At 43.8% G+C, this 22,727-nt stretch overlaps 1 protein-coding gene across 4 annotated transcripts; it reads right to left on the minus strand.

Annotated features, from left to right (window-relative positions):
• Nucleotides 1-3,571: 3,571 nt before the first annotated feature.
• RAN (RAN, member RAS oncogene family) lies at nucleotides 3,572-11,622 on the minus strand. Of its 4 annotated transcripts, none has more exons than XM_028709652.2 (7): nucleotides 11,425-11,622; nucleotides 10,392-10,440; nucleotides 6,868-6,952; nucleotides 5,753-5,878; nucleotides 5,083-5,270; nucleotides 4,078-4,248; nucleotides 3,572-3,971 (listed from the first exon to the last, which is right to left on the minus strand). In XM_028709652.2, exons 2-7 carry the CDS (start codon nucleotides 10,428-10,430, stop codon nucleotides 3,927-3,929), a joined length of 654 nt encoding a protein of 217 aa, XP_028565485.1. In that variant the 5' UTR covers nucleotides 10,431-10,440; nucleotides 11,425-11,622; the 3' UTR covers nucleotides 3,572-3,926. The 4 variants fall into 4 exon arrangements, with proteins under 4 accessions (XP_028565485.1, XP_028565488.1, XP_028565486.1 ...); XM_028709655.2 differs by having other exon boundaries at nucleotides 10,392-10,443; nucleotides 11,425-11,621; XM_028709653.2 differs by lacking the exon at nucleotides 11,425-11,622 and adding an exon at nucleotides 10,992-11,119 and having other exon boundaries at nucleotides 10,392-10,443.
• Between the last annotated feature and the right edge of the window lie 11,105 nt (nucleotides 11,623-22,727).

Genomic DNA, 22,727 nt, shown 5'->3' on the forward strand with positions numbered 1-22,727 from the left:
TACTCCGATTCAGCCCCCTGAAATAAATGGGCATGACTTGGTTTAGTAATTTCAGTAGATCACCTCTATGTAGAATTTAGACTTGGGGATAGTGAAAAAATAAATTCTAAAAATCATGGTTAAAGGGCCTTTCTTTACCTGAATGAAGCTTGCTCATGAGTTTCGGTGTGCGTTTCTTTGCTGGGAACCAGCTGCCAATTACAGCTTCACTACTGGTGTATACTGAGCAAACACATACAAGCACAACCTTCACACAATAGACCAAAAGGTAAAGGACCCCTAGATGGTTAAGGCTAGTCAAAGACTATGGGGTTGCAGCGCTCATCTCACTTTCAGGCTGAGGGAGCTGGTGTTTGTCCACAAACAGCTTTCCGGGTCATGTGGCCAGCATGACTATATCACTTCTGGTGCAAAGGAATACCGTGGCGGAAACCAGAGCATACAGAAACGCCGTTTACCTTCCTGCTGCAGCAGTACCTATTTATCTACTTGCACTGGTGTGCTTTTGAACTGCTAGGTTGGCAGGAGCTGGGACAGAGCAACGGGAGCTCACCCTGTCACAGAGATTTGAACCGCCGACCTTCCAATCAGCAAGCCCAAGAGGCTCAGTGGTTTAGACCACAGTAAACGGTGCTTCCATGCAATCTGGTTTCCGTCAGTGTTCCATTGCATATTTAATATAAACACTGAGGCCATTTTTTAGTAGAAATATAGTCATCTTTAAGCTTCCTGATCTGGGATTAATCTTTTCACTCCAAGCTGCTACATTGGACTACCTCCTCCCTGCCAAAAAAAAGTTTACAATTTTGCACCTCATTTTCCTACCCCTAGTAACTGGCAATTCTGGATTGAGTTGTTAGCAATTTCACTCCTCTGATGCTGCAGATGAGATTGTTGTAAATCACATGCCTGTCTGGGACAAGCCTGGGAAAGGTAGAATGTCTTCTCTCTTCCGCTGCGGGTACTATCACAATGTACTTTCACTTTTAACACAAATTACTGCCGTTATGAATTGGCACTAGGCTTAATTTTGCCTAACCTAAACTTTAATTATAATTGTTTCATTACCATTTAACACCAATGTTTACATTTCTCTCTGCAAACCCACAGACAGTACACCTTCACTTCATAGCTTACAAAAGTTCATGCCAAAGAAATGTGACAGTCCTTCACATTTTCCTGGTTTTATTATTGTATGTCCACTTTTAAGGCTTGCAGTCTTTTTGATATACCATTAAACTACAATGGGCACTTTCCCCCTATATACACAAAAACCTAAGGCTGTCATTGAACAGTCACCGTTGGAGGATTTGTAGTGCCGTATCTTTTGCAGGAAGCCAGGGCAGGGAAGGAGAAGATTCTGAAATGGCAGCTTTCAACAAGAGCGGAGGTTTGAATTAGGCAAGACCCAGAACTATGAGAATATGAGGCAGGTCCAGAGAGCTGAAAGAATATGGGAGGGGCTTGAAGCTGTGAGTATATATGCACCTCCCCCAAAAGAAATTACAGTACCATCCCACATTGTATTTCGTTTCTGATACACCATGTGTTGCCTTCAACATGAAGTTCCTAATTCGAAGAACTTTAGAAAGTATGCTTTATTCACAAGCAAACAGTCATGTAAGTACATTCACCTACTGAACTTCAACCTTCTCTAGCTGAACAAGCAGACAGGCCTGCTCTTAAGTCTAGTCATCTTAAAGATACATATAGCAGCATGGGGAGGGGTGAGCAAAGGGGGCTGCAGAATAGGGTAAGGCATGTAAATGGTGGTGACCTATGTGCAAGGGAAAATTGAAGCAGAAGGGTAGAGGGGGAAAGGGGGGCAAAGTGAAAATGGGACTGCAAAGGGGTTTGCAAAATAGCTTGGGAATGGAATTGAGAGCAAGGGCGTTAAAAGGGTGTGAACAGGAGAAGTGGCTTCACTAATTGGGCAGGTGAAAAGGGTGCTTAGCAGTTGCAACATGTTGGATCAGGAAGATGCAGGTTACCAATATAGGTTGTTTGTGTGCCAAGGGGTGCACAAAAGGAGAGTTGTGACATAGGGGAGGTGCTTAAACCAGCTGCAGTGGGGCTGTGAAACAGAAGTTTCAGAAATGGGAGTTGGGGAGGTAAAAAGCGAAAGTAGTTGCATGGAGTGGGAAGGGAAAGATCTAGTGGGTTAATATGGAGGGATTGGTAGGGGGTGGCAAGCAGAGGCACAGCCCCTAGCATCCCGGTATTTTTGTTATCTTATCAAAGGATGCAAGCCAGAAAGAAGACTTCCTCATTTGTTTAAGTCCAAGGATTTAATTACAATTTCTTTCACTATATTTCAATAGATGTGTTTTAAGTTGAATTTCTTAGGATCTGGGTCATACATACATTCTAAGATTGTGTGGAGATACGATTTTGGCAGCTTGGAAGGTTATAGTTTAGTAGCAACAATAGCACTAAAACCATGCACCACACCAATTGTGGGAACAGAGTATGGCTGAGATGCAAGAATAGAGCCACTCTATAATTACTCAACATGACTAAGATGGGTCCATTAATTTCAATGGATCTACTTCTAATAAGGCAGGTTAGTTGAATACTTCCTGTTGAAATTCCCTAGCTCAAGAACTGAAATTAACTACACCATGTACTTTGGAATCACATTAACATACAGCCAGAGTATTTAGTCTTCTGAAACTCTTTGTTGCAGTGTTCGTTCTACATGCTCTCCTTTTACTGTATTTATTGCCAATATGGGATCTCTCTCATGACATGGTTTATAAAAATTTAAGAGCCTAAACACTGGTGTTTCCTTTTTCCAGCGTTTCTCCTTCCCATGATTTTTCTTGCTTTGGGCCCAGCCTCACCAGCATAGAAACCAAGTAGCTAGCAAAACACCATGGGCATTTGAAAAATTGTGAATAGCTTCTATGCAGGGTGGAATTTTATTTAGAAGTGCAATGCTAGAGAGGTAAGCCCTTTGCTCACCTGGTGCAACTCTATGACCTGGAAAGCAAACTTCCATAGGCACTTAGAAGCTTCCATATACACTGTGGCGGAGTAAATTGTTACCACCCCACCTTCCCAGCACACAAGAATGAAAACTGCCCACACACTACACAACTGGTTAACATGTACAGCACTTTATAATGCTTTAGTATTACACTTTATTTGGCTACTCTCTCCTAACTTGTACAAAGGAAAGTGAACTGGTAATTTAAGAATAAAGTCCCATAAAACTTGCTTTCAGTTAATTTGCTACAAAGTGCTGCTTCAAAGATATAGTACAGTATTGCCTATCTGCAGCCCAGTGATGAAACGGTTTCCTACTGCATGCCTTTACAGTGCTATGGACAAATCTCCAAAAGGCAGACCTAACTGATTAGGCCCAATGCTGCAATTTCAAATCAACCCCAACACAATCCAATAGTCTTAAATCCAAGTACGGCAGCTTTTCCAGAATGTGAATTTACTCTGACTGCAAGCCAGAGCACTTGACCTGTTTAGGGTTAAACGTGTTTATACTCTGCCCCAATTTGGTTGAAGCTTTGAGGACTCTGAATAACTATTCTTAAATTCATGAAGAGTCACTTGCTTGGATATTTGAAATACAACTTTATTATGGTCTAAAGAAAAAGGAATGGGAATGACAGTAACAAACAAGATTTACCACTGAATACTGTGATGCGACTGCAGCAGTCAGATTCGAAACTCAAAATGGGGAGTAAATTGCAGTCCAAAACAGCTAAATATGCAGGTCCAAAATGAAGGAATTTTTTTTAACTGCCACATTCACTCCAAAGCCCATTCTCTCTTTCAGCATTTCAAAGATTAAAGCACATGTTCTGCTCAGCTAGAATAATAAAGTGGCAAACACGCTGCACCACTGACATCACAGGACAGTTGCCTATAAAACTAGACTTCTGACGCTGGGCTCCAGCTTCACTCCCTCACAGATCATCATCTTCATCTGGCAGTGCAGTGGTCTGAGCAATCTGGAATGGGGGGAGAGGGAAAACAAGTTTAGTAACATTCTAAAGTCAATGGCAACAACAATGGCAACAACAAGCAGATCTCAAGTCCTTTTATGAGCTCATTTACCTGTAAATCTTGCTCATACTGTGCTGCCAATGCTGGATCCATAACGACCTCTGGTGGTGCAAGAGCAGGCATGGCAACGAATTCCAAGTTGGGATCTCCAATTAGCTTTCTTGCCAGCCAAAGAAAGGGTTTCTCAAAATTATAGTTACTCTTGGCTGAAATATCGTAGTACTGGAGGAAAAGAGAGATTGTGCATTTAGAAACAAACCAGAGGGCAATCAGTGTCCATATGTTGTTGCAAAAACAAAGTCTTGCAGCAGCTTACAGCACATACTGTTTAACCGTGGCACAAGCCCTGCAGATTCATGAAGAGTTTTCCTCAATGGGCAAATAAGCCCAATGATTTCTCTCCCACTACAAGGTGGAAAATTAACATTGCATAGAACCTCAGAAGACTTGTGCACTACCACCACTAGGCCTGGGTTTGAGGGCCAGAGTGTGATGGCACTTTCACCTGGCGGTGTATCGTGGATGTGCCTGCCTGCCAGCACCTGTGGCACACATAGGCCGTAGCTTGTTCATCCCTCTGCTTTTCAACATGGCAATGTATCACTGTATCGTAATGTTTGACTGGCGATACATCACGACGCTGAAAAGCTGACATAGCCCAGTCCTAATTACCACTTAATCCCATTCTGAATATTGGAGCCCTCTTGTAGACATTCAAGTATGGTACAATGCTTATAGTCCCAATGATTTTCTGTGCCCCTCTAGTCGTATCTGTCTTGAGATGTCCTTGATGCAACTAGTTGACAAAAGTAGAATGATCTTCCAATGAACCTTCCTTTAACATAGCCTTTTACATACTAATCATCAGAAGGAATTTAGAAGTAGACTTCATTATCTAAATTTTTCTAAAGCAAGCAGCTGAGAAATGTAATGTGAACTAAGAAACCAAAATTACAGAGGACGTGGCTCCTTCTTCCCAAAACAACTGACACACCACCCTACTGCTTTTGTCTTCCCATCTTAACTATTATCTTTAGCAGGAGAACTTTATCTTACCTGCAGGTTCTTCTTCCTGTGAAAGACAATCGACTTTGCTTTGACTTTCCTGTCCTTGATATCCACTTTGTTGCCACACAAAACTATGGGGATATTCTCACACACCCGTACCAGATCTCTATGCCAGTTGGGTACGTTCTTGTATGTAACTCTTGATGTTACATCAAACATTATGATGGCACATTGAGCTAAAAAGTTGAAACAATTTGTAGTTAATTAACAGGGATCAAACTCACACAATGTACAGCTATCCAAACTCAAAATCTACTATTTTACAGGTGCTCCTTTAACAGACCCACCAACCCCTGATGTGTTACCTCAAAAACTGACCTTAGCAGCTTTATTTTTATGATTAAAGAGCCCACAACCCAACATTTCAAAATAAAGCATGAAGATGGCAAAAAACCTCTGCTTCAAGTTGATTTAATTACTTTCTGATGTCTTACAACGAAAGTCCTGCACAATTGTGATAATCTAAAACATAACACATTGGTGCAGACCAAACCTTCACAAGCAGCTGCCAGTGATTACATTGGCAGATGCCCTTCAAAAAGCCAAATTAAAACTAGAGGTTGCTGCAATTAAATTACAGACATTTCACACTCTGGTCAGGTAGCAAAAATGTGCTTTGAGCAGTTGATCAGTCCAAATAGCTGCGCAGACAACTTACCTTGGATGTAGTAGCCATCTCGCAGACCTCCAAATTTCTCCTGTCCAGCTGTGTCCCATACATTAAATTTAATAGGACCTCTGTTAGTGTGGAACACCAGAGGATGAACTTCAACACCCAGAGTAGCTGCAATTACATAAAATCTCTGTTAGAACATTGCGTGTATAAGTGTAGAATATGAGTGCATATTCTAATTGAAATATTGACCTGTAGGCTATCACCAAGTGTGACAAAACATGAGGAAAATATGATCCTTCATTTACGTAAGAGTTATTCACCTTCAGCTGTTTAATAAGACTGACCATCATAAACCACTTGCCCAAAACAATGGGATGTTTTTTATCTTGCCTACAAAAGATCTAAGATGCCTGTGACGCTGCCTTTAAAGGCCTCCATTTAAATAAGGGATGGAGAAACCTGAGGTTCTCCAGAAGTTGCTGGGCTCTAACTCCAGGCTGGGGCTGATGCAACTTGCAGTCCAGTATTAGGTTCATCACCCCTGATCTACAACTTCACATTTTTCATTGCAAGATCTGGTACATTCTTTTCCGTAGAACCAATTTATTTTGCTTACCACCCTCCCCTCTTCCAACATCAATCAACTGACAAAGGAGAAAAAATCCAATTGTGTTACAAATTCAGATGCCCCCTTAACTTATAGTGTTAAGTCGCACAACTGTAAATGCTCAAAAAAAATAAATAAATAAAACTTGTACAGTGGTACCTCGGGTTAAGTTCTTAATTCATTCTGGAGGTCCGTTCTTAACCTGAAACTGTTCTTAACCTGAAGCACCACTTTAGCTAATGGGGCCTCCCAATGCCGCCGCGCCACCAGAGCACGATTTCTATTCTCATCCTGAAGCAAAGTTCTTAACCCAAGGTAATATTTCTGGGTTAGTGGAGTCTGTAACCTGAAACGTATGTAACCTGAAGAGTATGTAACCCGAGGTACCACTGTACATTACAAAAAACACATTACCACTTTATTTTAATGAAATCTAATTTGCCTAAAATAAGCCACCAAAGTTATTTTACGTACGTAAAAGGTACATAGGTAAAAGATTACATATCACTAACATAGTAGCATAATAGAATAAGGAAGATATTTGACATACCTACATACTTCTTCTCAAATTCACCAGTCAAGTGACGTTTTACAAATGTTGTTTTACCAGTACCACCGTCACCAACCAAAACAAGCTGTTGAAACACAAATTTAAAGAATTCAGATACTTTTGTACTGCAACTACATCCTAGGTTAACTTCTACCAACAATGGAAGGATTTCTCCAGCTAGACAGGTATAGAGGTTAGAGTTTTAGGCCAGGGCTGGGGAAATTCTAGTTTTAATCCCCACATAGCCATGAAGTTCACTGGCTGAACTTAGGCCAGTAATTCTCTCACAACTTAACTTTCCACAAAGGATTGTTGTGGAGGGTGGGTGGAGGTAATTAGGGGGAACCAAATATGGCACCTTGAGCTACTAGAAATAAAGAATGTAAAACAAATGTATTAAGTACTGGGGTTTAAGATAGCTAACTTACATTAAACCACTTTAAAACTCAAATACACTGCATCAACAGCAGCCAAGAGCTTATTTCATTTCATTATTAAATTTATATACTGCCTTTCATCCAAAGATCAGAGTGGTATACAACATAAAGATTAAAAATGAAAACACAAAATACATAACATAGTAACAACCGCCCCCCATAACCTCCTTTCCACAAACACATTTAAAAGGTCATAGATCGTTTTTATCAGTCAAAGGCCTGGTTGAAGAAAAACATTTTCTTTTTCTTAAATATTTTTATTGAATTGTTATGCAAATACAAAACAAAGTATAAAAACATTTCAATTGAATACAAAAAAGAAACGAAACAAAGAGAAAAAAGACAAAGACAAAGACAAAGAAAACAGAGCAAATGCAAAAAGTAAGAACGTAAGTAAAATACAAGGTAACTTTAATAGCCCAGAATGTCATTTCTCTATCAAGATGCTGACCCTTATGGGGTGAATCTCTTTTTATTATACTTTTTGTTTTTTGACTTCCATCGACCTCACAGTGGTTCATTTCTTATAACTAAAGTATTTCAATATATTCCTCATCTTGGTATAAGGAGACATTTTCCTACTTACAGGTTTATTCTAAACACAACCAAATCTTGGCTGTTGAACCCTGACTCGATAGTTAGGTATTTAGGCATTACTATTCCTCCTGGACTATTTGATTTGACTTGTTCCTTAAGGCTTCAGTCAACTTAGCAAGTTCCAAGTACTCGCTCAGCTTCTGTAGCCAATCTCCTCTAGTTGGTATATGGCCACCCTTCCAGTACCTGGCTATTAGTACCCTAGCCGCTGTCACTGCATGAAAAAATAATTTTAATCTTTCTTTTGGGATATTGTCAGTTAGAATCCCAAGCAGGAATGATTCTGGTTTTTTGTGAAATGTGATTTTTAGTAATTTTTTCATTTCCTTGTAGATCGTGTCCCATATTTCTGGGCACGACCACAACATATGAAAGGTTCCCACATTTTCATCTGGTACCTAAAGATATGTAAGTAAGGCAACAAGCGAGCCTCCTTGGGAGAGCATTCCACAAGCAGGCAACCACTGTAGAAAAGGCCCATTCTCACTTTGCCACCTAGTCTAGGTCAGTTCTTATTGGGAGATGTGGTCCTTGAGGTATTGTGGTCCTGAGCCGTTTAAGGCTTTATAGGTTAATCCCACAAAACATTTACGCACTGGCACATGTCCATTCTACCAGACTTTATAGGACTAATTCAGAGTAAGTGGCATGTAGCTGCCATGTAATATGTTCATAACCATAACCAATGCCACTTCAACCAGGCTTAAAATCTATAACCTACCCATCTTCAAGATGAGTAGAAAACCAAACAGATGACAAAATGTTCTTTTTGCACATTGCCTGGGATAGAAGAGGAAGGTAATACCATAGGTGCTGGACTTCTAGGATTTAATTCAAAGGAAAATGCACATGGCTTACATTCAGCCTAGTGCCTATATACTGCATAAACTAGTTGGACTAGTAGAGGAATAAAAATTAATTTACACTTTTAAGCATCTATCTATGGGAGTCTGCAAAAACCGCAAAGGGTGATAAATTATTTTAACCTAAATAATTTTTAACCAATGTGACTGATTTATGGGTGTTGGCAGACCACTTAAGGATCTTCTGCCTGCTGTAACAATTATCATACTGTGCTAGGTGTTGTATGGTTTTTAATTGTATTTTGAAAACACACCATGTAACACCTGAACAAAGCTCAGGGACCACTAGTATCGGTGGATCAGAATTTGGGAACTTCTGCTCTAGAGCAAATTAGGGGGCCCTGGGGGGAGAAGAGGGAGAGTCCTTTCGGGTCTACTTGTTATTGCTCAACGATGGAAGGAAACTTCTAAAATGCTGTACCAAGAGAGGCTTGGGTTAATAACACCTGGAACTTTGCTTTATCAGAACACCTCACAAATCATCAGTGACTAATCAAAGGTATCTCCAAAAAAAGATACCTTTGAGATCTGGTCTCACTTTTTCTCTTTTACTGAACAACAGCATATTTTAACGCCACCATCATTACAGAGGTGTCTGTGAAGGGGATATATTGATTGAAAATGTATTGTAACATTCGAATAAATGTGTTTTTTTGGGGGGGGCGGGTGTGTGAAAAAAGTCTACTTGTGAGGTGTTGAATGTCCATACTTTTTCCAAGATGTGAAATGTAGTGATCTGTACAAATTTGCACAATCACTTCCCTGACTGAGCTATTAAACCAACCAAAAGGCAAGATAGTACTTCATGCATCTGAGACTATACTGCCCTTAGATCTCTACTTTTAAAGGCTTACAAATAACTCAGCTGTGGAAGCATGGTAAGTGGAAAGTAGTTTTTTTAATTGAACATGTGACGTTAGAAAGAAATTGCACAAGTCACACATTATGACACAAAAAAGCGCTGAAGGAAGCACAGGAATTGCTATTGAAAGCATACAACACAATTTACTGTATATGGCTCACTGTAAAATGCAAAAAAATCTAAAAAGTCCCAAACATCCATAACTCTGTCTACCTGTTTAAATATGTCCCCACATTTTAATTGGTAACTTAATCAAATTGTAATTTGTACAGCCCTGGCAGAAAAGATGAGCATCAAGTCTTCTCTTGAATAAATAATGTAATCAAAACCTATGGAAACAAAGAAGACAGACACCCAAGCCTCCAATCCTATAGACACTTAAATGAGAGTTAAATCCAATTGAACTTAATGGACCTTTTTCTAAGTAAGCATGCAGAATTGCATCTCCCACATGTCTGATCCCAAACAAACCTAGGAGACTTTTAAGATTTACAAGGTCCATTTTGTTTTTATCGACCTTAAGCAAGCAGTTCTCAGAAGCCTTCTCAACAGAGGAGTGGGGTTTAAAAAAATAAATAATCCTAACAAAACGGCCCACCATGGTTACAAGACGTGTAGCCTAACGAACCTCCTTGTGGGTTTTAAGATCAGCCTAACAAAGGAAGCTCCCAAGCTAGTATCACGAGTCGTTTTAAAGAAGTGGTTTCCTTTAAAGAGAAAGCAAGAAAAGAAGGGAAGTGCGCTTGTCCCGGCCTCGCTCCTTACCTTAAACTGCACTTGCGGTTCTCCCTGCGGGGCGGCCATGCTGCTGCGTCTACTGAGAGAGAAAGGCCCGATTGAGGTTAAAAAGGAAAAAGAACTCCCGTGCTGCGCTCATCTGCCCACGCCGCCCAAAAGGCGCGTGGCTCGCTCTCCATCCGGGTCAGGGAGGAAGCAGTAAATGGCGGCCAAGGGGGTTTTTTGTGTGTGTGTGTGCGCGCGTTTCTTTCCCCGCCCTCCATGCTCTCCCTCTCACCCCCCCCCATCCCCCCCCCACTAGGATGGCTCAGCAGAATTGAGAAACTGCATTAAATTGGGGGGGGGGGAGAGAGAGTTGCTAATGGCGTGGGCAGGCAGAGAGGAAACAATATTTTAGAATATAATCTAAGACTCCCCCCCCCCAAAAAAAAACCACATATCCAAGGCCTTCCACCTTTTTTTCCATTTTCTACGTTCCCAAACCAGCGTGCATCATATATATGCACACATAAGGATTTAACACGGAAGGAATGGGGGGGGGCTCTACCTCGTTTCTCCCCTCCCCCCGCGCGGCGACCCTCCCATCATCTCTCCCCCCCCCCGGAATCCCCGTCCCCGCGCACTCACTCGCGCCCTCGAGCCGGTGAGGGGGGGGCGGAATGCGGTTCTTTCTTTCTCCCCCTCAACGGCCTCCCCTCCAAACCGCCGTTCCGCGCCTCGCCTCCCGACTAACGGCGCGAGGAGGGGGGAAGGGGCCGCGAGGGATTGTGACGCGGGCGCGCGACGGGGCGCGTGCGTCCGCGTCGCCGCCGTCCCCCCCCCTCCCACCCCGTCGCCGCATCCCTCCCCCTCCCCTCCCCCCCCCCACCGCCGGCGTGAGGTAAATCCTGGGCCTCTCTCCCCTCAAGAGAGCCACGCGAGGAGGCCCGAGAGCGTCGAAGGCCTCAAAGGCCGCTGCCTCGGGGAGGCCTCCTTGCCGTCTCGGCTGGAGAGGCCGCCGCTTCGCTCCTCATCGATCTCTTTCTCTCTCCCCTCCACCCCGTTAACCGCCGTCCATTACCTTCTCGATGCGTCTCTCCGCTCTTTCTCTCCCGCCGCTTCCTCCTCTGGTTTCTTTCTTCCTTTCCGTGTGTGTGTGTGTTTAAACTGGGCGGGCGGCTGAGGAAGAAGATGGCGGAAGCGCGGCGGTTCAAATAGCCGTAAAAAGAACGAGGCAAAGGCGGGCTCGGCTCTCTGGGTGGGTTGGGAAAGGCGGGAGGGAGGGCCTGCGTGCGCGCGCACGGCGCGGGAGACGCGGCGACGTCGGGGGCGGGGGCAGCACGCAACGGACGCCGGGGCGCAAACAGCCTAGAGCGCCGTGGGCGGGGCCGCGTTGTCACGTGGGAGAGGGTTGAAACGCGCCGCGCATGGGGCGCGTGGGGCTTGCGCGCATGCGCCGCCCCGTCTTCAAAGGCCGCCCGTAGCCTGGAAGTACACTTTTTTGTCCTAGGCGCGCATGCGCAGTAGGCAAGCCGCCCAGCGCTGAGCCTCGAGTGGGAGATGGTGGCGGGAAAGCCTTGTTTTCCTTCTGTCCCCTCCCTCTTCTTTCCCCTCCTCCCTCCGTCTTTTCCACAGAGTTACCCTCTCCTGCGCTCGGCTCGCCTCTTACTGTTACTCACTTCCAGGGCCGGGAGCCGTCCATGAGGCAGAGCCAGTCGCCTCAGCTGTGCTCACCTCTGAAGGGGAGCTGTAGGGGAGGGCCGGCCTTCTCCCACATAGGCAGCTCCTGTCCTTCGTGGGCCGCATTTTAAATTATGATTACATTTATAGACCGCCTTTAACTTACAAGGAACCCAGTGGTTCTCCTCCTTCCCGTTTCATCCTACCTGTGAGGTAGGTTTCTACCCTCTGAATTATCTTGCCAGTCTGGAAGGAAGCACGCAAAGAAGGACCTCAGATGATGATTGTAGGGCAGGGGTAGGCAAACTAAGGCCCCGGATGCCGCATCTGGCCCAATTGCCTTCTAAATCCGGCCCCCAGACGGTCTGGGAAACAGCGTGTTTTTGCATCAGTAGAATGTGTCCTTTTATTGTGTCCTGTCGCTTCTGAGCTCAGTTTTGCTTTCTTCTTTCCCTTCTGGGGACACGGATGGCGCTGTGGTCTGGTCTGCCCCACAGAGGACCTCAAGGTCCATGAATAAGCATAGTTTAGAGGTCCCTAACCCTAAGGAAGCCAGACTATCCTCCGCCAGGGCCTTCTCAGTGATGGCTCCAACCTGGTGGAATGCTCTGTCCCATGAGACTAGGGCCCTGCAGGATTTAACCTCCTTCCGTCGGGCCTGTAAGACAGAGCTATTCCGCCTGGCCTTTAATTTGAATTCAGCTTGATCTTTTATTTCTCTTCTCTTCTTTCCCCCTCCCCTTTTATGAAGATTACCCACTCTGGGACCCCACAGCTAATTCTCCCCTGGCCTCCTCGCTGGCCCAAGTAGGACTAATTCAGCCAGCTAGCCCTGGTGACTATCTAATGTTTATTGGATGGATTTCCCCCAAATTGATTTTGAACTTTGAATTTTATTGTTATCCATGCTTTTATATTGTATTTTATGCTGCTTCTATGTTGTATTACAATTAAGTGTTTTAAATTTGTTGTTAACCACCCTGAGCCCAGTTTTCTGAACTGGGAAGGGCGGGGTATAAATAAAATATTATTATTATTATTATTATTATTATTATTATTATTATTATTATTTAAAATGCATCTTCGGGTTATTTGTGGGTTATAGGAATTCATTCATATTTTTTTCCAAAATATAGTCCGGCCCCCCACAAGGTCTGAGGGACAGTGGACCGGCTCCCTGCTGATAAAGTTTGCTGACCCCTGGGCTAAGAGATGGTGACTGGCCCAAGGCTGAGTGGCCATTCAAACCCTGCTGTCCAAGGTCCTAGTTCAAAAGCTAACGATTACGCCACACTTAACAACTAAACAGTATGCCTCTTAACAGCTAAATGTTAATTACCATCTTCAGAGGTAGTCACTGTTTAGGGAAGCTTTTAATGTTTGATGCATTACTGTATTTTAATATTTTGTTGGAAGCTGCCCAAAATGGCTGGGGAAGCCCAGCCAGATGGGCGGGGTATAAATAATAAATTATTATTGTTGTTATCACTCACACCCTCATGGTGTCTTCTCTCTCCAGCTCCGATAAAAGAACAGGCACAAGTAAAAGCAAAAGTACAGTACAAATAGTACATACTGCGGAAGAGATAAGACTGTCTTCCGTTCCCACGCTCTTCCCAGACAGGCATATGATTTACGCCAATCTCATCTGCAGTATCAGAGGCGTGAAATACTAACACCTTCATTGGGCCAGGCCTTCTGATAGTTCAAGATCTTTATTTTACCTCTCCTTATTCCAGGGACTAGGGAACCTGAAGCATGGGTGTTGAGTGCATGCCCTCCAACATTTATCTGATGAAAATAGGGACGTCCTATTCAATAACAATAACACTCCACCCATCTGACTGGGTTGCCCCAGCCACTCTGGGCAGCTTCCAACACATATAAAAACGTAATAAAACATGCATTTATAAACTTCCCTATGCAGGGCTGCCTTCAGATGTCCTATAAAGGATGTATAGGTGCTTCTCTCGGTTCTGGGGTCATTTAACTCCATACGCTCCCATTATTTCTCTGATAAAAATACGGACATTCTAGGGGAAAGCGGGATATTCCAAGATCAAATCAGAAACCGGGGCGACTTCTGTACATCAGGGGTTGCCCCTGGAAAATAGGGACACTTAGAGGGTTTATGAGTGAGGACTTCCAAGCATCTCTCTCTGGGCCTTGGAACTCTCCCTAGACTGCATAACTCACCAAACCTAGTTCAGACCCTCTGAGTGTTTTCCCCCCAACTGGCATACATCCCTGAACTCAGATAATGCCTCTTTGTTTCCTGGATGGGTGTGTGTGGAAACTAACCTGTACAAAGGTAAAATTTACAGTCACTGATCTTTTGCATCTGGCACCGTCCACCCCAGCATATGGCCCCTAAAAGGTTGCCCAGAAAGCAATGTGGCCCTCAAAAAATGCTCCCCACCCCATCCTACTCTCCCCCCCCCCCCGTGGACCCTTGGCAACATGCCATTCCAATATCCTTCTTAAAACATGGCGGCCAAAACTAGATACAACTAAATCAACTACTGTAAAGGTTTTCATCCTGATAAATAGGAAGAACAATCATAATTTATTTGGGTGTCCTGATTAAATTTTTATTAGGGGACAGTTCCCTACAGCTTTGAAAAAGTGGTCTGTTTCTCATTTAGAGCAGACATTTTAAAGAGAAAAGTTTGTGGGGGTGATAAGTTATATTCAAGAGAGCAAAACTCTGGCAGAATACCTGGTTTTAACAGTTATTTTAACTGCAATTAATTTTATTCTGTTTTATATATTTTGCTTTGTAATGGCTTCAGCTATACAAATAAGTAATATTTGTATTCAAATTATAATTTATTTAGATTAGAGCAGATTCTAATGGATCATGCTATATGAAGTGATGAACAGAGTTGGTTGTGGGTGTTTTTCTTCTGAGAATTTATCAGTTTGCCTCTAGAGGTCAGGAAGGGAGTTTCTCACCTTATCTCTTTATAGATTCGTTTTCCACAGCAGCAGACCAGAATGCTATCAAGCCTCCTTCACTACCTCCTTTTCTGCCTTTGTTCTGTCTTCTTGCCTGGCCTAGCTTCAGTCCTCAAAAAACTTACCGTAGCTTTTATCTAGTCTGGCAAAACAATGAAGTGTTGTCTTGGCACTCCCCCCCCCCCTTGTGCCATTTATGTGTTAAGGAGTTCAACACAACACACCTCTTAATGAAACATGTTTCAGATTTGAAACTAAGAGGCAAAAAGACTGCATTGCCTACCCAATACAGTATTGCAGCTCCTGACTGGCAAATCCCGGTGAAATAGAAGCTTAATTGGCTATTTTGAGTCATTGTTGACCTATACCATGGCTTCTGAACTCCCAGTGGGTTTTGTTGCTCTCACAACAAGGGTACCAGCTGGGCTTGCTGCTCAGATGAGACGAGAACCTTTAGTTGATTTAGCCATGTTCCACCTCCACTGTCAGAAATGAATAGCAGTTGTTGGGAATCGCAGGTGGGCAGAGTGGGTCCCATCAGGACCTGCGTGGAGGCGGTTAGAATCTACAAGCGGAAACATGGTGTATAGATCAAACAAATTCCTTTGTTAAGGTAACAGCCTTGGGCGGCCTAACCAGCATCTCAAAGAGTTAGCTAAAAGAGACGCAATGGACGATACTTCCATGAGACAATCTGCCACCTCTCTTACCTAGCTGGATTCCACATCATCATAGGAAGGGAAACAATAGGCCAGGGAACTAGTGTTGGACAGAGAGTTTGGTTGGCTTGGAAGCTGCAGAGGGAAACTTGACGCCCATCAGCTGTGCTTAACCCAAAGCTATGATACCTTTTGGGGTAACCCCTATAAACTTAATGGGAAAGAAATATGGGAGTGTTAATGCGGTGTACATTAAGTGTAAATAAAACACTGTATACTGAAAAGACTGGTCTTATTTGACTTTCATTCCAAGGAAACCATATGCTGGGTAAGCGCTGGAACCCCTGGAGTCCCACCACTCCAGGGAAATTGGGGTGCAGGCAATACAGTATGTTGTGGGGAAAGTTCCTTTTGATTGTTGAGTGTTCCAAAGCTCCTATGAACTGGCAGAGAAAACTTGAAGGGGTCATAGACAAGCATCTGCATACATACCATACTTTTAAAGTACTTGTGTTCCACCACCACCACCCCAAAAAAATCCTGGGAACTGTAGTTTGTTAAGATGTTGGGAAATTTAGCTCTGTTTGATAAATTTCAGCCCCCGTGATTCTTTGGGGGAAAGCTATTTGTTTTAAATTGCAAAATTGGGATTAGGGTTAGGTTCTAGACCAGAAGACAAAATTTCAGCCTGAGGGCTCTTTTTGCCTTGGGTTCTTTTCAGTGGACCTGGATGGTAGACAGTAGCAGCAACCTGATGTCTGCCCACCTCTGGTGTAGATGTTGTCTTTGCCTGCCTCTCTTCTCATGTTCTCTACCATTTATCAGAAACAAGCAGCAGGTCCAATTCTGAAATATACCATTAGACATTGCCGGTTTGAATGCAGGGCCCTATTAAAACACCTTGCATGTACAAAAGTAGCAATGAAAAGAGTTCAGCCTAGCTTTGCTGTGTCGTGCAGGGAGATTATTTGAGTTTTTGTATAGTAGCAGCATTCAGATACAACAACACCCCTGCAAACTCTGGTGGTACAGCCCAGGAAAAGCTTTGCCACTCATTTCTGCTGAATGGACAAACTAGCCCATTGATACATGCGTCTATGTGTCAAAAGAGAATGCCAGCCTTATCTTGGGAGTGGGAAAGAGCAGTTATGAATACGACGGTGACAAGCCTTCTCTTTGCCTTTATAGGCATAATTTTTTTGATTCTGTTTGTATCCTTCGTATATTGTCATTCAAAGTAACACCAGGGTGGTTTGCAGGACACAACACAACAAGAAAAAATAATGCTAGCTTCATAACAATGCAGAAGAAGTATCAGCTGAAAGACTCGTTGCATTCCAAAGGCTTGGTGGGTGTGGGGGGAAATACAGTGATATGGGAAATTGCTTAATGCTGTCTAATACAATTGGGGCACCTAACACAGTACTGTCTTCACTGACTGGCAGTGGCTCTCAGTGGTTTCAGGCAGGCATCTATCCCAGTCTTACCTGGAGATGCTGGGAATTGAACTCATCACCTTCTGCATGCACGGCAGATGCTCTACCACTGAGCTATGGCCTTTCCAAAATGGCTTTCAGCTTACACCTAAATGAGGCCTATGTGGAGATAACTGAATGTAATTTCTGAAGGAGTTCTCTAATCAGGGGGTAGCCACAGAAAAAGCCCTGTTTCATGCCTGCCCAGTAGAAGGTAACATCCCTGGCAGCTGTTAATAGTGTCAGTTTGCATTTCTTAGTACAGTGGTACCTCCGGTTACATACGCTTCAGGTTACATATGCTTCAGGCTACAGACTCTGCTAACCCAGAAATAGTGCTTCAGGTTAAGAACTTTGCTTCAGGATGACAACAGAAATCGTGCTCCGGCGGAGCGGCAGCAGCAGGAAGCCCCATTAGCTAAAGTGGTGCTTCAGGCTAAGAACAGTTTCAAGTTAAGTACGGACCTCCGGAACAAATTAAGTACTTAACCCGAGGTACCACTGTACAGAAAGTATTGATCTGATGTGTACAGATCTTTCCTATTCTGCTTAGTTCAAGAGGGTTCTGGAAGGTTCCTACTCTGCGTGAAAGAAGGTTCTTGTTTGGGTAGGGACACGGGTGGCGCTGTGGTCTAAACCACTGAGCCTCTTGGGCTTGCCGATAGGAAGGTCGGCAATGGGGTGAGCTCCTGTTACTCTGTCCCAGCTCCTGCCAACCTAGCAGTTCAAAAGCATACCAGGGCAAGTAGAAAAATAGGTATTGCTGTGGCAGGAAGGTAAACGGCATTTCCGTGTGCTCTGGTTTCTGTCACAGTGTTCTGTTGCGCCAGAGGCGGTTTAGTCCTGCTGGCCACATGACCCGGAAAGCTGTCTGTGGACAAACGCCAGCTCCCTCGGCCTGAAAGCAAGATGAGAGCCACACTCCATATTCGCCTTTGACTGGACTTAACCGTCCAGGGGTCCTTTACCTTTACCTTGTTTGGGTTATTCCTTCTGAGAAGCAGAGTACAGCTGCTTTAAACTAGTTCTGTTATCTTTCTGTCAAGGCCATGCTGACTATAATAGGCCAGAAGGAGGCTGGGTTTCGCTTACTTTCTCTTTCTATCTCTTTGTTCTGGTGTGGTGTTCTGTATACAGTGGTACCTCGGGTTAAGAACTTAATTCGTTCTGGAGGTCCGTTCTTAACCTGAAACGGTTCTTAACCTGAAGTACCACTTTAGCTAATGGGGACTCCTGCTGTCGCTGTGCCGCCGCTGCACGATTTCTGTTCTCATCCTGAAGCAAAGTTCTTAACCTGAAGCACTATTTCTGGGTTAGCGGAGTCTGTAACCTGAAGCATATGTAACTTGAGGTACCACTGTACTGTACTGTATAGTGTTAAGGTTTAGACTTACAGTATTATAAGATATTGTAAGTTTAGGTTAAGTCTGCTGCAACTGGAATTTTTTTATGAACATTGCCAATCCTGAATGTATTGGATTTGTGACCGTTATGCTCATTTGCCTTCAGTAGCAGTAAAGCTCTGCTGGATGAAATACAATTGCCTCTCGTCTCTTTTTGGGAATCCTGCAACATGTTTAAGTTGTTACTCTGCTAAGTATACATTGGAATCTACTCTGGAGCAATATTGAGTAGCATTTCAATGACAAATAGTTGGGTAAGGTGCAGTATGGGAAGAATCACTCCCAGTACAATGGTATCTCGGTTTACGAACTTAATCCATTCTGGAAGTCCGTTCTTAAACCGAAATCGTTCTTAAACCGAGGCGCACTTTCCCTAATGAGTCCTCCTACCGCTGGTGCCCTTCCACCGTTTGGCTTCCATTCGTAGACCGAGGTAAAGTTCACTAACCGGAACACTAATTCTGGTTTTTCGGAGTTCATATACTGAATAGTTCATAAACAGGGCTGTTCTTAATATAATAATAATAATAATAATAATAATAATAATAATAATAATAATAATAAATTTATTATTTGTACCCCGCCCATCTGGCTGGGTTTCCCCAGCCACTCTGGGCGGCTTCCACAGAGACCAAAAATACACTAAAATTTCACAACATGTACCACTGTACAACAAAATGTAATAACCATTAGGGAAAGCGCACCATCTTGCCCTGAGGAGTGGGGAGGGGAGAAGCTTTGGGGAGTGACCACCATCCAGCCCTCATAGTGTCCCCTCTCTCTCCCAACTACCACCACAGAGGCGTCATCTTGCTCTGAAGGGAGAGAAGCTGCAGCAACATCTTCTAAAACAAGCAAGTTGTCTTTTCCCTTTAATTTAATGCAAACTTTTTAAAAAAGATGCTTATCGTTATAATCTTATGTAAACTGCTTTGGAGGGTCTCTCTGAAAGCCATACAGTGATACCTTGGTTTACGAACTTAATCCGTTCCGGAAGTCCGTTCTTAAACCAAAGCGTTCTTAAACCAAGGCGTGCTTTCCCATAGTAGCGGGGGACTCAATTTACAAATGGAACACACTCAACGTGTTCTGCTTCCAAGGAAAAATTCACAAACCAAAACACCAACTTCCGAGTTTGCAGTGTTCTTAATCCAAGTTGTTCATAAACTAAGCTGTTCTTAAACAAAGATACCACTGTATATAAAATACTTTAAAATAAATAAGAATATCACCAAGAGAACAGTAAGACCAGGGCCGGCTCAATCATGAGGCAATGTGAGGCAACCGTCAGCAGTGGCAGGATCCGCAGCAGCAGCAGATCCCCATGTCGATATTTATTCTCTGCTTGTTCCTGATGTACAGTGGTGCCCCGCAAGACAAATGCCTCGCAAGACGAAAAACCCGCTAGACGAAAGGGTTTTCCGTTTTTGAGTTGCTTCGCAAGACGATTTTCCCTATGGGCTTGCTTCGCAAGACGAAAACGTCTTGCGAGTCTTGCGATTTTTTCCGCTCCCCCCCCCTTTTTCTAAGCCGCTAAGCTGCTAATAGCCTTTTAGCCGCTTAGCCGCTAAGCCTTTAATAGCCGCTAAGCCACTAAACCGCTAATAGCGCTAAGCCGCTAATAGGGTTGCTTCGCAAGACGAAGAAACCACTAGACGAAGAGACTCGCGGAACGGATTATTTTCGTCTTGCGAGGCACCACTGTAGATCCTCACTCACGGAGGCACCCTTTTGTGATTCACCTCAGGTGCCAAAATGTTTTGGGCTGGCTCTCAGTAAGATTACTGTTACAGTATCCAGGAGCTGGTGTTAATGGAATGTAGACAGACTCACAGTATGTTTATTTATCCCACTGAGTTCAGCAAGACTTGCTCCTCATTAATCAGCAGGCTTCGGGTTTCACTGCCCGTAATTCCAACAGGCATAAGGTGGTTGTGTGAAGCGGAACCTCTCCATGAGCAGACTCTAGATCAGGGGTCAGCAACCTTTTTCAGCTGTGGGCCAGTCCACCATCCCTCAGACTCATAGCTGTCAACTTACAGATTTGAAAATAAGGGACCACCAGCCTCGAAAATAAGGGATCAGCAGCCAAAATAAGGGATTTTCCAAGCACAGGTATGTTCGACTTCTGAGCCCCTCCAAGCCAAAGGCAGAAAGCCCAGTCAGCAGCCAAATGAAGCCTCAAGCGGTGGTTCCCACAGCGCAGCAACCCAGCAAAGGGGATGCAGCAAGGAAAACCACTGTTACCTCTCCGCTGGGAAGCGCTGAGCAAAGGCGAGTCCCCAGGCAACGTGGCCAATTTGATCGGCACAAGACATGCAAGCTCCACCCCCCCCCCAGTTGTTCTTAGACTCCTTTTTGAGTGAGCAACGCAGCCAAGCAACACAGTTGGAGCCTCCCTCCTCCCTGGCTGGCAGGGAGGGAGGGAGAGGAGCTGCTTCCTTTGAAACCCGGGAAATTTAAGGGACATCATCAATAAGGGACAGCAGCGGGACACAGTGCTGGGATAAGGGACCTTCCCGCCAAATAAGGGACGGTTGACAGCTATGCTCAGACTATGTGGTGGGCCAGACTATATGGGGGGGGGGGGGGATAAACGAATTACTATGCCCCACAAATAACCCAGAGATGCATTTTAAATAAAAGCACACATGCCACTCATGTCAAAACACCAGGCAGGCCCCACAAATCACCCAGAGATGCATTTTAAATCAAAGGACACATTCTACTCATGTCAAAACACAGATTCCCGGACCATTCGTGGGTCGGATTGAGAAGGCGATTGGGCCACATCTGGCCCCCGAGCCTTAGGTTTCCTACCCCTGCTCTAGATATATGCAGGTCAAAACAATTCCCCACCTTCCCTGGGGCCACTTAAGAAAGACATGGGAGGAGGCAAAACAAGGAGGCGCAAGCCAGGGAGCTTCCAGTCAGCCTGGGAAGACTATGGGGTGCTTCCAGACTGTATTTTGGGGTGTGATTGAATCACCTACCATCAAATCCAGATTGCATGATTAAAGGTGTTTTAAAGTTCTTGTGCAACAAACCTGATCACCATTACTGCAAAGAAACCGGGACTTTTTGCGTTAAGGAAAGTGACAAGTAAATGCACTGGGACACATGGGATAACATTTGCTTGACAAAACATCATCTAACCCATAGGCCTCCAACCAGTGGGTCGGGACCCACAGGTATGTAGGTCACATGACCTTTCTGGGTTGTTCACAGAACAGCTGTTGCTGCTCTGTTGGATTCCAGCAGAGGCTGATCAGACCAATGCTTATTTTATCTTTTTCATTGAGTGATGCAAATCAGCAGGAGAAAGATGAGGGCATTTTTTCTATAATTATATTTCTTGGCAACCATATCCCCACCTTCCTATAGCTATGTCTGTACGTCTCTATGGAGCAGGGATACTGTTCACTTTCTAGTCTGTTTTTATGGCTTTCTAGGCTTCACCCAGAATGAAGGTAATCTAGGGACTAGAATGCCTAAGTGTCTGCTGAGGTGGGTAGCTGGGTTGTGCAGTAGTTGACATAATGTGTCGGGGGGGGGGGGAATCACTGGTTTTCAATAGCTTCTTAGCCTTTTTGCTAAGAACACGTGTAACACCACTAGTTTCATTTAGCAGTCATGCTAAGGAAACACTGTGTATAATATTGCTTTGTGAATTGTCATATTATTGTTATTATTATTATTATTAGTTGAATTTATATACCGCCCTATACCTAGGGGTCTCAGGGCAGTTCGCAGAGTAAAATCAAGATCTAAAACCACAAAATACATAATAAGAGTAAAAACAACCACCCAATAGCCCCCCAATATGCAAATACACTTAAATCTGGGGTGCAATCAGTGCAGAGTACGCTGAAGCACAATAATATTAATTGAAAATAAAATGCTTACCAAATTTTAGAATTAATAATGTGCCTTATCAACACTAATAGGTATAAATCAGAAGTGAATATGTGAAAGTGGGACCCAAATTGCAGGCTGGAAGTCAGAGGTGAGTCTTAAGTCTGGACCAGATGAAGACCACTGACCTAACCTCCCAACAGACAAATCAGGATGAATGCAAACCCTCCAACATTTCTCTGATGAAAATAAGGATGTCCTATTCCCAAATAGTAATAGCTGCTGCTATTATTATTATTATTATTATTATTATTATTATTATACCCCACCCATCTAAATGGGTTGCCCCAGCCA

The sequence above is a fragment of the Podarcis muralis genome, chromosome 16, assembly GCF_964188315.1.
Source record: "Podarcis muralis chromosome 16, rPodMur119.hap1.1, whole genome shotgun sequence".
Lineage (NCBI taxonomy): Eukaryota > Metazoa > Chordata > Lepidosauria > Squamata > Lacertidae > Podarcis > Podarcis muralis.